Genomic DNA, 15,255 nt, shown 5'->3' with positions numbered 1-15,255 from the left:
CCCCCCTTTTCATTCATCATTGATCAATTTCTGTCAGACTAGATTAAAAATATCGAGCCATAAGCAAATATGTTTACAGGACACTGACCACTGATATAAGGCTGGAGGATGGCTAATACAAATTGTGCATGACAAAAGAGTCTTCTGTAGACATTGGGGCTCACACTCCATCAACTGGACACCAGCAGGGTGGAGCTACAACCTAGATATATAAGTGAGTGCATAAATGTTTAGGCTAAAGTCAAAGACCAAATGGCCATTACATACAAGAATAGATGTGGAATAATGTTTTATGGACTTTATGGATTTGTATTATTCCTTGGAATTCCTTGGATCGTGGAAAACAGAAAATGCAACCAACTTCCAAGTCTGAACTTTGGAGATGTGGAAAAAAATGCCTGCAGATATTTTGGAAAACTGAAAGCAAGTCTCTTGAAAAGAACGGAAGCTGTAATAAAGACAATAAGTAAACACACTGAATACATACTAAAACATTTGATAATGTATGTGTTGAGGTTTCCGTGTAATTTCATGTTTAACTTAAGGGCGGTTTTATTTTATTGGAAGCCAAATAGATGAATGGGTGGTGTCTCTCACTTTTGCATAGTATTTATCTGCAGTAGTATATGTTCTGAAAATGGCCTAAGACCTTGTGTGTGAAATATATGAGGAGCTTGATTCCATTGTTTTATAACAAAATGAGAACTGAGAACAAACCATCAAAGGTTACAGTCTATTGGTTCTCACATTTAGCGCTCTATCTGCAAAAGGGCCATTTTAGTTTCTCCAGTTTTATAGCAACTTAAGTCACAGGACTACCACTTTGCTATAAAACCACAGAGTGTGCTTTTAAGCTGCATGGGGTATATTAAATGGATGGAGTTGAAGCAGAATGCCAGCTGCCTCGTAAAGCTGAAACTGTCTCCTCGTAGCTGCTGTAGCCTTGGCCTTTCTCATTAGCATTCCAGAACCTTTGATGCCCTGCTCAAGGTTTTATGCCTGCTTTAAGTACGTCGGCGTACCCTGGCAGAATGTATTACGGTGTTGTGAATGCGCATTAACAGGATGAAGTATTGAAATTCTCAGTCACTGCTTTTCACACTTTAATGAAGATTAAGGCAATATTTAAGTTTTTCAATTAAAAACAGTGGCAATAGCCTTTTCTCAGTAAGGATGTGCTTCGGTGCTTTCTCATTAGCAAGGCAAACCCCCAGTAACTCAAGACTGACTTCTTACCATAAATTTGACTATTGGTTGCCAAAGGCCACGACGTATGTTGGCACTAGGTTGATTGGCCTTTTCGTTTAGAATGCTAAAGGGCCACTGCTGTGATATAGAGCAAGAATGTTAAATAGAGTGAAGATATTTAGAAAAGAGTCTACTTTTTGATTCAGGCAACAAAAAGTGTTTAAACAAAAAAACTGTTTAATTTTGTGGTCAGTAAAACCTTTTTTTGTCTTTGCAGAGTGGACAAATCTTTCTCAAAGGCTAGAAGTCATTGGTGAGTCATCCTTGTCTCCTGTCAATGTCAAATGTCGAATACATATTAGTCTAAACCAGGGGTGCACAACATAAGGCCAGGGCTACAAGTACACCCTGGGTACTTGTTTAGGCACCCAAACATAGCACACTTCTGCATATTTGAATACACAATAACTGTTTATTTACTCAATTGAATACATTTGGGAAAAAACATCAAAAAGTAATCAACGCTCATTTTATATATTGTTTTTTTTTTTCAATTTGTTAAACTCAACAGATAAATAGAAATTGTGGACTGAAATTAGCAAAAAAAATTACATATTTAAGTTTGTTCCCTGTAGAGGATGTGTTCTATGATTTAAACCTTGAAAATCAACAAAATATGCAATTGGACTGGAGGTGTCCCGAATTTTTGATAAAGTTTTGTCCAAGTAGTTAAACTCATTGTCTATTTCCTTATTATATCTTAAACATGCTGAGGGGCATTTTTGCAGATTATATGTGTGTGTGTGTAATGAAAATGAATATATATATTCATTTTCATTATTTAGGCTTTCAAAGTGGTTTTTGTAAATCTCAAAGATTTGTTTTTTTTTCCTAGAATTTGTCTCTTACCAAGTTTTGGGTTCCAATACTTAATATGTTATATTTTGTCAAAACATCCCACCAAATTTCAGTGCAAAATTAAACTGCACAATTAGCACACCAATGGTAATTGTGTTAGGATTGTCATACTTTTATGTTTTTGTCATACTTTGACTTCTCTGTCAAATTCTCTGTACATTTTCCACCTTTGCCTATAGGCAAACAGCACTACAATTTCAGCCAAACCTACTCAGAGCTCTTACATACTGCAGTCAGGTTTAATGCCAAAGCTGTCACAATGGATGTGAATCGTGCAGGCACTGTGTACTTCTAATTTATAATGACAGAGGAAGTTAAAGAGAGAGAACAAAGAATTAGGGGAAGAAGTGAAATTGGATGACAGAAAGTGAGTGAGATGATTGCACTTCTTTTAAATGTAATTATGGTCAGGTTTAAGTTTCTGTGTGCATCACCCCAGCTGAGCCCAGCAGCGCATAGTAATGTGAACAGATTCCTAAGAGAGACAGGCTTTCTTTCTTGCGTATGCGTCACACACATATATACACACACACGTATGCACACACACAGAGTTGTTCCACAGTGTGCTGCATTAGCATAAATTCTAAGTATAATGACACTCTCCAAGTTTTGAAGTCTGCCTGTTGTCTCCACTGGGCAGATAAATATCCCAGAGTCATTAAAAGTTTTACTTGCCTATATTTTTGTCCAACACACTGTTCAGATCATGCATGTAATTTTAGCACTGAGCATCAGACAAAGCCAAACACAGCGCTGCTGTCAGAATTAGTATTGTTGAAAGGTACAATGCTCTGGTGATTAGCACTGTTCAGATCAATCTTACTCATCAGTCTGCCATTCTGTCTAAACCATAATTTCCACTATCTCCATTATCCTTTGAATCACAGGCCCTCAGTTTGTCCTAGGCTACCTCAGTCAAAGCCTGATTGATTAGCTCTGTCTTGATTAAACACATTTAGGAGGGAACATTTGGGGCATTTGCTGACATATCCCCATTCCCATTGCTCTTGTCTTGTCCACTACACTCTGCTCAAGTGTCACTCCAGCTTCTGAAGGCTGGTGACACTTTTGTCTCGGAGTAAATAGGAGAATAGGACGAAAAATATCCTGAAGGATGAAACACCCTTTCATTTGATGTCAGCTGGTGCACATCAGGCCACAAGAGCACAGTTGCACATCAATCAGGCTTGATAAAAGCAAATAAAAAATGAGCTTTGTTCTTATTTTTCTTTTATTTTTACAAGTCTGTGTTCCCATAAGCTGATTTACTGAAATAAAAGAATGCCCAGCTTTAATGTTTTGCTTTTTAGGTGGTTTATTGTTCAGTCTTTTCCACGCCTTGTCCTTTCCACTGTGCACATTAATAACATGATCTTTATGAGATCTAGATAACTATTCTATTTGGATTTAATAAACTCTTCACACATTCCATCCCAAATATGATCACAGTTTTCTTTAGCCAGTAAATAGCAGTATTTGACAGCTCTGCAAGACAAGTAATGAAATGTTAATACATACATTTAAAATAGTGTCTTTTACCAGCTCATCTTGTGCCCTGCTGTCCTGTATGTGGGGAAGAGACCCTCTTGGACTGCTACCATTTCACAGATACAGAGCTGCACAGGGTCAGTCAATAGCCTAGGCTCAAAACTTTTAATGTTAATCAAGATCCTGTTTGGTTTATTTTAAAGCCTTTTCATTCATTTATAGCTACAGCCACTTTTCCATGACTCCTTCTATAAAAAAGCATGTCCTTTACCAAAGATGTAGAAATCTACTGAAAGATAGAGCATTGTTGTTTAAATGTAGGTGTTTAAGTGTCGCCAGGCTGGGCTGTGGTGGTAGGTAGAGCAGGCTAGCTTGTTCATTTGTTAATATCTGTGCTCCAGTGCTGTCTGCAGCGCATGTTTATACTGACCTAATGGTGAAAGAAGACATTTGCTTGTTTGGCTGGACAAGTAAGACAATATTACTAAATGTGAATCAGAGGATAACATGACTGGAATGTGAAAAGAGAGCCACATTTCAGGAGTGGTGCATTTTCTTTTCTGCATATTTGGATTTCTTTCTAAAGTAACTTTAGAAATATTTGCAAACAAGGTTGAAATGTGAATATTATCATTGTTAGCAACCAAGACAGTAAGCTTCCATTTAGTTTATGTCTGAAATTGATGTAGAACACATTCATTGCTGTGGACTGTTTTAACCACTGTGAGAGCCAAATGACTGTACACATTATGTTGCAGATGGCAATCATCAGGGTCCAAGTACAGTGTGGCAGATTTGTGCAAACAATGTAGATGAGATGAGATGCAATGACATGCCAGCCAAATTTCATGCACACTGATCTTCTGTCCTTAGTATGGTAAATGATAGACTTTTAACAAATAAATCAAAATACCTAGAAAACAGTACAATATTTGGATGTGACAATATTTGGATGTAGAATTTTATGGTAAAATGACTAGGAAAAACATAAACACCTCAGAAACCTCTTGTCCTGTCAGGTGGCTGTATGTGGGGAAAGTTATGACTTCATATGAATTTAACACTATTGTTTCTACAGTGTTGGCCCCCATGAAAGAAGTGGAGCTCTCACACCTCCTAATTTCCGATTTAACTCCTACATGAGCTGTCCTCGCCATAAAGGAGAAAGAATTGGGCAATAGCGGATGATTGAGGGAGGATATAGGAATTCAGTCACAGTTTTTGGATATATGAGTGACAGAAAGTTTTGGACAGGGGTATTAATAAAAGTGTTGTGCTGAAAAATTCCACTCTTAAATATGTCTGTCCTTTCTCAAAGCACAGCACTGTGCCTGGAATACGAATATGCAGTGGCTGTGTCTGGGTTGCAAGAAAACTGACAATAGGAGTATGTTTGGAGACAGAAAAATTGTGATGTCAGAACAATAGTGTTTAATAGACATGGCAATGGTATAGGAACTGTATGTTGTATCTGTTAGAGTGATTGCAGGACTCTTGTGTGGTTTGGATGTGAATTCTCAAATGTAAACAACAAACTTGGAAAGCTTTGAAATGCTGCTTAAACAGCTCTGCTCTGACTTGCTGGATTCTGCAATTGATGTCCAATATGATAGCAATAACCAAACAGGTGGATTGGTTAATGTGCTGAATCTACAGGAGAACTTTCATGCATTCTGTATAAAGCATGTACTTTTGGTTTTCTTAGAGTCAAAGGAGTACAGAAAAGAGTTCACCTGTCTTGGGAAGGATTGAGACTCTGGGTTGTTTTTCCAGGCATGCAAATGGGTAAATAAATCCCTTCCAAAGAGCTTCTCAGTATTCTCCTCCATAACCAAGCCCAGAGGATTTGTTTTGAATTATTTTGCTGTATTTTTGCAGTGATGCATTGCTGTGAGCAGTATATATAAATAGTGATAATATGGGGTGCTACCATAGTTACATTGTGCATTGTGATTTGACCAATGGTACACAGAAACATTGCATTGACTGCTCAAGCCACCAAGATAATCTTGCAGCCAAAATCAAGAATCTTTGGTAAGAAGCATAGAAATTTATAAAATAATTATATATATACATTTTATTAATATTAAAAAAGCATGCAATACCAAAAAATAAGGAAATGCCTTTAAAAATCTTTACATTAATACACATATTGTTTGTCTGAAGTTTATCCTCAAGGCATGTAGCTTTTGTCTGTGTCATTTAAAAAGGAGAAACCTACATAAGAATAAATTATTATATGCTGAGTATTTATAGATATCATCAAGGCTTGTACGTGCATATTTGTGAATGTGTGAAAATTGAATTTGTCTAGTTGTTTGTTAAAATGCAACACAAAGCACACACCCTGATTAAAAAGTCAGGACGCATTTTTGCATTTTTAATTAACAAAATGTGAAATGTTGTGGCCAAGGGCACCTGACAGAAGTTAATATGTTAATCCCAGGGTTTTACCATTGGTATCGCTAAGGTGCTTTTTACACTGTCATGTGAAATTCTTATATCAGCATTTTTATTGTTTTTTTATTTTTTTTATAATTTGAGCCCAATTACCCTTTGCCTCAAGTTAAAATTGCTTGATGAACTGACGAGTTGAAATGGCTTTGAAACAAATCTTGTTAGCTGGCTATTTATAATCTGAGTATACTATTACACTGGAGATATTGCACAAATACTTTTGCATGTGATTTTGCAGGATGTAGGTCATCTGTAATTCTCACTTTCTGAATCTCCTCAGTCTATCTTGGAGTGTGAAGATAAAAGTGCTCATTCTCTGAGACATGTGATACCAGCCATCTCATCCTTTTAGATACTGCTACATGTTTTCAGACTGCTGCTCAGTGTATGTACATCTGTTGTTTGAATTCAAACAATGATTTCAAAATAGTTTTTGCTGCATAGTTTCCATATATCGACAGTAGGTTATAGAGTGAGTGTTATGCTTGAACAGTGCTTACATACCACATTAAACTCTCTTATTTGGAAGCAAGAGAATTTTGATTTTACCTTATATGAGGCCTTTTATTATACTTGAAAATTCATTATATTGAATTTTATCAGTATTGCCAAGTAATGTTCCAGAGAGCAGGGCAGTTGTTCTCTCCTGGACTTCTAGTGACAGATGGTTGTGGCATTTGAAATCAGCTATAGGATATATCTCTTTTAGCTAGTTGGGTTGCTTAAGATGCCTGCATGGATGCTTATTTAGACAGACAGACAGACAGACAGACAGTGTTTCAGTAGCAAGACATATAATTACACATAAGCTTACATAGACTATGCAGAAAAATACAAAATAGAAATAAATCTAGACATAAGTTAAAGAGAAATAAAATAAAGTATAAAAGTATATCTATTTACGTATTCACATGGCATATGAGACAGATTCGCTGTATTTACAGACAGCAGGCACTGAGTGGTATGAGGTAGTCTAACAGCACATATTAAAGACATGACTAAAATTGAGTTACGTCAATATTGTAGTGTAAAGTGCATAGTGAAAAGTGTCATTACAGTAATAGTTGTGATATATTGCACAGTGTGTATTAATCAAAGAGGATACAGTGATGTGGTTCAGCGCAGTTCAGACAGTAGAAGATCAATACCTTCTCTGCAGCAGAGAAATTGTTGTAGAGCCTTATAGCAGTAGGTAAGAAATATCTCACACGGCACTCTTTAACACAGTGCAGCTGTAACAGACGGCCACTGAATGTACTTCTCTGTTCATCCAGTGTAGCATGCAGAAGGTGTGAGGTGTTGTCCAAGATGGCTACCAGCTTGTTGAGAGTCCTCTGTTCTGCTACAAGAGTCCAGCTTGACTCCTACAACAGAGCCAGCCTTCCTAATAAGTTTGTTCATTTTGTTCAGAGCAATTTTGTTAATGCTGCTGCCCCAGCACACAATGGCATAGAATAGAGGACTCACTACTACAGACTGGTAGAAGGTCCAAAGGACCTTAGTGCACACGCCAAAAAAATCTCATCTCTTTAGTTTTACTGATGTTTAGCTGCAGCTGGTTCAGCTTACACCAGTCAACAAAGTCCTTCACCAGCTTCCTGGATTCCTCCTCCTGTCCATTCCTTGTGCACCTCACAATGGCCGTGGACATGACATGACTCTGTGTTGTACCTGAAGTCAGAAGTGTACAGGTTGAACAGGGATGGAGCTAACACAGTTCCCTGGGGTGCCCCAACACTGCACACAGCCATGTCTTAGACACAGCCCTGCAGTCGCACATACTGAGGTCATGCAGTCAGATAGTCCATTGTCCACGAGATGATGGATTTATCCACCTGCATCAGCAGCACTTTCTCCCCTAACAGCACAGGCTGTATGGTGTTGAATGTACAGGAGAAATCGAAGAACATGATCCTCACAGTGCTGCCTCATGTGTGAGAGTTTGTTCTGTCCAGCAGGTAGATAACCGCACCATCCACTCCAATGCCATCCTGCTATGCAAACTGCAGAGGGTCAAGAGCTGTTTTGACCAGATGTCTCAGATGAGCTAGCATCAACCTTTCAAGCATATTCATTAAGTGGGATGTCAGTGCAACCTGACATCATTGGATGTCCAATTATTCAATTATCGATTGGATGTCAGTCCAATCGATAATCATTTATGAGAAATTATTAATTATTTAATTATTCAGTGAGAAATTGAGTTGTGAAGACATAAGTTGGAAACAGACAGTGTTTGGGGGCGCTGTTAGTGAGAAGATACTGGGGTGTTTTATTCCTCAGGCTATGTCTCTGTAGCTCCATATGCTGTCTTGTATAACTCTCATATGACCCTACTACACTAGTACATTGCTTCTTCTCCCACACACTATGCACAGAGAATACTGCACACACACTGAACATGACTGATGATTACTTTTTTCTTTTGTGCTGTGTGAAATGAGACTTCAAAATGTTTTGCTTTTGATCTGCATTTTCAGAGACATTAGAGAAGACATGAGTGAGCTTGAAATTGTCTGCTTTGTGATGTGAATTGAAATAGAAATACTTGAAGGAATCTCACCATCATGACCTAAAAGAGCATTTGGGAATAAACAGTGGGTACCTTGTGCAGGACCAGCTGACTTCTAGTCAGATCTAAATCTGTTGCAGCATTTAAAGGGTGTGCTAGAAATGCAGGTTCTGTTCATTACAGTCAGTGAAGTGGTTGCTGTTATGGGATCCACATGGCTTAGTTAACTCATTACAGTACAGTCAGTATTCATCAGTTACATACTGATTATGAAAGAACCTGAGAGGACATCTACAGTACAGGTTTGTTATGTAATCAGTGTTATTCCCCTGCTGAGATCATTTTACCTGGCACCTGGTGTGTGTGTGTGTGTGTGTGTGTGTGTGTGTGTGTGTGTGTGTGTGTGTGTGTGTGTGTGTGTTTGTGTGTGGTATAGCAGCTGGCAGAGAGGGAGAGGGTTTCTCTTCATTCAGACCACTGGGAGGACATCACAGGAAGTGGAGCACAGTTTTTAAAATCTCATTAGCTGTGGAAGCAGGTGTACGAGGGGGGTTTAGTTTGTGGGATTGCATTTTTGAGTATTTTTTCTTTTTCTGGTCTAGTAAAATTTGTTAAAGGAAAGTTTAGCCAGAACACTAACAATAAATAGAAGCTAGCATGTAAAACAGAAAATCAGCATGTTTAGTAAATGTTGGTGCGCATTTCTTCTACAAATAACTGTCTTGTTCTAAAACATTTTGTTTTTTTGTTACTCTGGGGATCCCAGCTCTTTAACTAGACTGACAATTCATTTTTTTTTCTCTCAGAATAAGAATAAAGATAGGTGCTGGAAAAAATATTTAATAATTCATTTTAAATTGACTATCTGATATCTTTCTTATCCTGTGTGGAAGCCCTTATGCAGAAGTCCTTCTATCTTATCAAAAAATATATTTTTCATCCAAAAGCAATTATTTGCTCAAAATCACAAGACAATAAGTCATTATTTTGAGATACTAAGTCAGTATTTAACAAAAAATAATTTCAAGATACTAACTAACCTGGTAGAAACTGCTTGAGTGTGAGCTTACAATGTAAAGTCCTTTGAGCTGAAGTGAAAACTACTGAACATTGCCTTGATAACTGATCAGCCAACAGCAGACAGTGAGGGAAGCAAAGATCTTAAAACTATAGAGAAGAAATTAGCCATCAAAGAGTAGTAGAACTTCTTCAAAATTACTAATCCTAACCATAATCCAAGTTCTGTCCCCCTTGACTCACTGCTAAACTGTTGACCCAAGTGACTGAAACCTTAAGAGGTGTGTAAAATTATGTTGTATTTTTTTCCTTTTGGAGTCGAATTTCTAAAATAAGCTTAGTGACACCATAACCACCAGAGTTTTGAGATATCACATTACTGAAGAGAACGCTTTTCAGATTTATTTTAGCTACCTTCGTTAAACTACGGTCACCACATTTACATAAAGAGACAAGCAAAACATTGATTTTATACACAGCAAAGTGAGTAAACAGCCCCCAATCTTAGGAGAAATTAAGCATTTAGATTAGTTTTCCCTGTTCTTCAAGTGGAGTTGCCGCCTCATTAACTTGTTCAATTGCTGCTGAAAGAAGGGGCGGAGAGAGACTGAGTCTGAGGAAATAAGTGTTAATGTGTGTGTTTGTGTGTGTGTGTGTGTGTGTGTGAGAGAGCGAGAGAGAGAGAGAGAGAGAGAGAGAGAGAGAGAGTGAGAGTGAGAGAGTGAGAGAGAGAATCAGCCAGACTTGCTTGTAATATTTATTGCAAAAAACACTAAAATGTGTTCTTCATTAGGAGAATCATTTTATTATTACTGTGATAATTATTTGTATTGTGACCTGATTGAGTGCTTGGCATGTCTCCCTTTACACAGTGGCATGTGCACAATTTGCATGCCAGTAAGGTTAATGAGACCATTTCTGCCCTCTAACTAGCACGGCTTCTAGATTCCAGCTAATTAGAGCGAGTGTTCAGAAACATAGCTTAGATTTACTGGCCATGGGAAATGAGGCCTGGGATACTTGTTTGGACTAAACTGCAGAGCCCAGAATTATTCATTTCTGGAATATACAGTGCTGTACAAAAGTCAGAGGGCAATTTTGGTTGATTTAATTGTCAAAATGGCCATTGTTTTTCACCATCAGGAAAAAAGAAAAAAGCAGAAAACAAATATTGAACCAAAGCTTACACAAAGACGACTAAATATAAAATTATTTTTTTGATTATTTGTTTTGTCCCCGCTTACCTTTCTTACAGTATCTCATTCTCAAGCTTCTGAAGTCTTCGGTTTTGTTTAAGGGCTTTCAGCTGACATGTTGTTTTAGGAGTTTTTGGTGAGTCTCTTCATTATGATTTGGTCTCTGGAGTTAACACACTGAAAAAATGGCTTTTCAGCTCTAGTTAGTGTTCGGGCTGCCTTAAAGTTGTGAGGTTCCTTTTTTCCATTTTGAATAATTTTTAATTATTAGCCATTTTAAAATGGAAATTAATCAAATGAAGAATGATCTTTGACTTTTACATAGTTCTATAAGCATACTGGTGTTTTATGTTATAGAAATAAAGTAACATAAAGCACTATTTGTTATTCTGGAACTGATCAGTTTCCATTCTCTAAACTCATATATGAGAGGGAGAACATTGTTTTAGTTTGTCCTTCCATCCTTCTTTTTGTCAGTTATTTCAGCCTTGAGGGCTGGGTTGTCCAGCTGAGACCAGCTCCAGACCTGCCTGCCCCAGGTAACATTACGGCTGTAAAGAGAAAAAACCTGTGAACTGGTTTGGCCTCTCTGTCGTGTTCTTCTGAGTGAAACAGCCAACAAACAAAGAACCCAACAATCAGGCCAGAGATTCAATCTTGAGTGTGGATTTCTCAGTGAGGCGTGGAGAAAGGAACCCAGAGGAATTGTTCAATGCTCAGTTGACTGGCAGAGGTGTGTGTTGGTTGTGTCTCTTTGGCCTGTGTGGATCAGCGGTTTGGAGAGATGTTGGGGAATGGAAGCACTAAGAGGTTGAGTCTGTCAGAAGTGGTTCTGCTTAAAGTTCATCACCTGTGGTAAGAACTGAGGACAGAGATGGAATGAATTTAACCCCTTAAACTCTAAAGCTTCCTTTCTTCACTCTCTTAATATCTTACAGACTAGTTTCATTGTAGTTAATAGTGCTGCATGGAATACTGGTTCTTAGTAGTTGGCACCTCCTAATTCTCAGGAAAATATAATATTGTGATGCATATTATGTATTCAGAAAATGTCTTGAAGTATCTTGATATTTTTGCCATTATCACACGGCCCTACAGAATATGATATTTTGTCCCCATATCATGCACCCGTAGCTAGAGTATTTTAACTCCTGGCTTAATTTCTTGAGCTTCAGCTAAGGTTAGATAACCTTAACTAAGTAGGCTTTCCAGTTACCAGCTTCTTATTCAATTTTCTGTTCCACAATGTTGCAGCATTCTGGCACCTCATATGCCAGAATGTAACTGCTGCACCATTTATGGTAGAATGGGAAAATTTGAACAAGATGCTGGTGAAAAGGCTGAGGTGACCGAATGTAACTGTTGTGCCATTTTATGTGGAATGGGAACATCTGAGCAAGAAGCTGGTAAATAAGAAGCAAGAAGTATTTTCAGAGCACTGGTAGGCTTTTGCATCAGATGAATAACGGAAGCTGCCTTATAAGGAGCCACAACATTGGATTCAGTAATTGTATACCTGCAGATCCCTGTTTGCTACTGAAAAAAAATCACAGTTGTTTCTGGATAATACTCCTTCAAGTAACTGGGTTAAGAAGTCTTCAGAGGACGTTTTTCAAATTTTCAATAGTTTAAATATAGGAACAGAGAAATTTTGGCTACGGATAAATACACACTTCATTATGCTTTCACTCTTGGTTTACTCAGTTGATATTGCATCAGAGTTGCTTTTGCAATAAATTTGCACAGGCAAATATTTGTAGGAGTCAATAAATAGGTACAATGCCACAAATGCTGTAGAACATCATAACAAATCATTTGTAATAACTCAATTAGAGTAACAGCACAGCTTTGCTCTTTGTAAATGTTTGTTGCTTCCAAAATAACTTTTCAAACCCTCATCCTAAGTGTTTTTTACTAATCTGTATAAGAAGTGAAACAGACAGGCTGCAAACATTTGTTTGCCATTTGAGAAACTATTGTACCTCTCATCACCTTCTACAGGGCCCATATGAAAAACCACATTTTCCATGTAATATGTAAACATTGGTTCCAAATGCCCTAAGTGCATACACAAAACCTGTCCTTTTTGAAGTACGTTTTTGTGATCTCACTAAAAGAAATGCATTTGTGTGTATCTGCCTGTTCAGCCTGAAGCAGTTTAGCTTCACCTATTCATGTTGAAGTTACAGTGTTTCAGCCCTGACTGCTTTTTGAATGAGGGGGGATGTAAATGAGAACAGAGCTCATTTACATATGCTAGTCTTAACGGGACAGTAAAAAGAAACTACCTGTTTTATTGTTGTAGTGCGGCCGTGCAAATATGTGATTTTGCAATCGTGACTAAACTAAAAGCAGTTGGGAATTGTTTGATGTCATTTTGTCCTGTAGTTGTTTGTAAAGTGTAGTACAGGTTTTGTAGAGGCAGTTTGGACTCGTGGGAACATTTTCGACTCTACAGTCACTTTGAAATAGATTAGAGGATGGAGTAGTAGTCTAATTGTAGTCCTTTTAAGAGTACTCAGGCTTGAATTACACTCATGCACAGACGTGCTCACATACAGACGAGTGCACAAACACCCTGGGAAAAGACATATGCTAAATGGTGTTCACTTAGGCAGGGTTAATTGTGCTAGTAGCAACAAAAAGGAGGATAAAAAATCCTTTAAGAAAGAATGAGTCAAAGAGTCCTTAATAGATAGAATACTTTGATAATGAGCCATTTGACAAAGAAGAAGGCAGAGGTGTGTGTGTGTGTGTGTGTGTGTGTGTGTGTGTGTGTGTGTGTGTGTGTGTGTGTGAGAGAGAGAAAGAGAGAGAGAGAGAGAGAGAGAAAAGGGTCGTTTAGGGTGATAGACATTGAAACATTTGCATATGTGCACTACTTGCACACACCTATGAAACTTGTGTGCGTGTGTGTATGGATGATTGTACGTAGGCTGCAGTCATTGGTATGTGCATGTCAGTTTTCAGGTAGGCAGATTTTTAGAAAGTAAGAGCATGCTCAGCATGAAAAGGAAAAGGATTTCTGGAAAATCTCCTCAGTCTCTTTTAAGGATGGATAGACAATTGCTACTTTCTGTTTAATCAGCCTTTTCATCTTTAATCTCACACACACAGTTTTTCTGGGGCCTATCCCAGCGTTTATTGGGCAAAAGGCAGGAAACACCCGGGACAGGTTGATCTTTAATCAGCCTGTCAGTATTGTTGGTGACTGTGAGAATATTTTACGTTTTTGACCCTGTCCTACGCTGTGTAGAATCCATAAAAGATGTCCTGCTAGACAGACATTTCAGTTTACTGGAGCACCACACAAAATCGTCCATTCGATCGTATCTGTAGTTTGGGTGGAGAAGGGCCTGTGGTAAGAAAATATATTACTCAACTGGGGTTATTATATCAGTGACTGATTTCCTTTTACTACAGATTGAAGGCCAAAGACACAAAGGAAATTCTGAGTAACAACAACAACTCCTGGTGGCATTCTTGGTGTTCTGATCAATTCCTTCTGATACGTTCTCAAAATGTCCTTCCAAAGCATGCATTTATACGGACCCCTGCTGGTGACTTGTATAAATAAAAATAAAGAATGGCCATGACTTAGTAAGGCATGGTAATGAGATTATTAAGTCATGACCGTGACTTAGTAAGGCATGGTAATGAGATTATTAAGTCATGACCGTGGTAAGGTATGGGAAAGAGATCCTAAAATGTGGCCATTGATTAGTATGGCTTGATCTAATTCCCATGGCTTACTAAGTTGTGGCCATGACTTAATTATCTCATTCCCACACATTAAGATCTCATAACCAATAACATTTGGGGTCTGTAATTTAACTTATAGGAATGAAGTTAATATACTACACATAATGAGTGCACAGGCAATAAGACCGCAAGGTGGGTAGAACAAACTGTAAGAACACTGGAACAAATTGTAGATTCAGTTTCATCTGAATGATGTACAGGTGTCAAAACACTTCTCTCAAGTGAATTTGCAATCAAGATAATTAATAAATTAATCATTGTGTGTGTCTGTATGTACGAATAGTGTGTGTGTGTGTGTGTGTGTATGTGTGTGTGTGTAAGTGTTCCTGTGTATTTCACCCTGAACAACCCTGCATATCAAGTGATGTTCTGTCTGTCACCTGTCTTTGTGGATGTTTGGCTGCTAACAGGTTGCTAAATACTGATTTGTGCTTAGCTACAGAGTGATTCTCTCTCTCTCTGTGTCTCTGTCTCTCTCTCTCTCTCTCTCTCTGTCTCTCTCTGTTACACTATTTCTCTCACCCCTACCTCCTCCTTTTCCTTCTCCTTCTCTTTCTGCCTCTGTCTCTCACTCCTCTCTCTCTTTCACATCTCTGTCCTTTCCCTCTCTTCATACTCTCTCTGTCTCTCTCTTTCTCTCTCTCTCTCCCTCTCTTTCTCTCTCTGTCTCTCTCTCTCTCTCTCTCTCTCTCTGTCTCTCTCTGTTACACTATTTCT

The 15,255-nt window shown here is 38.1% G+C and overlaps 1 protein-coding gene across 6 annotated transcripts in view; it reads left to right on the top strand.

The window, feature by feature from the left end:
- The window catches only part of si:dkey-166d12.2 (rap1 GTPase-activating protein 1), a 103,585-nt gene that overhangs the window by 50,961 nt on the left and 37,369 nt on the right, over positions 1-15,255 (top strand). For 4 of the 6 annotated variants that reach the window (XM_037534885.1, XM_017697836.2, XM_017697837.2 and 1 more), the window contains exon 2: positions 1,466-1,501. The exons of the other annotated variants lie outside the window; for them this stretch is intronic. Coding sequence is in view for 3 of the 4 variants with exons in the window: in XM_017697836.2 (XP_017553325.1) it covers positions 1,466-1,501 (36 nt within the window). In the remaining variant the exon portion in view is untranslated. The remainder of the gene's footprint in view (positions 1-1,465; positions 1,502-15,255) is intronic. 6 annotated transcript variants of the gene reach the window in all.

Source organism: Pygocentrus nattereri, chromosome 26 (genome assembly GCF_015220715.1).
Source record: "Pygocentrus nattereri isolate fPygNat1 chromosome 26, fPygNat1.pri, whole genome shotgun sequence".
NCBI classification, from domain to species: domain Eukaryota; kingdom Metazoa; phylum Chordata; class Actinopteri; order Characiformes; family Serrasalmidae; genus Pygocentrus; species Pygocentrus nattereri.
This window is presented reverse-complemented; position numbering and strand designations above follow the sequence as displayed.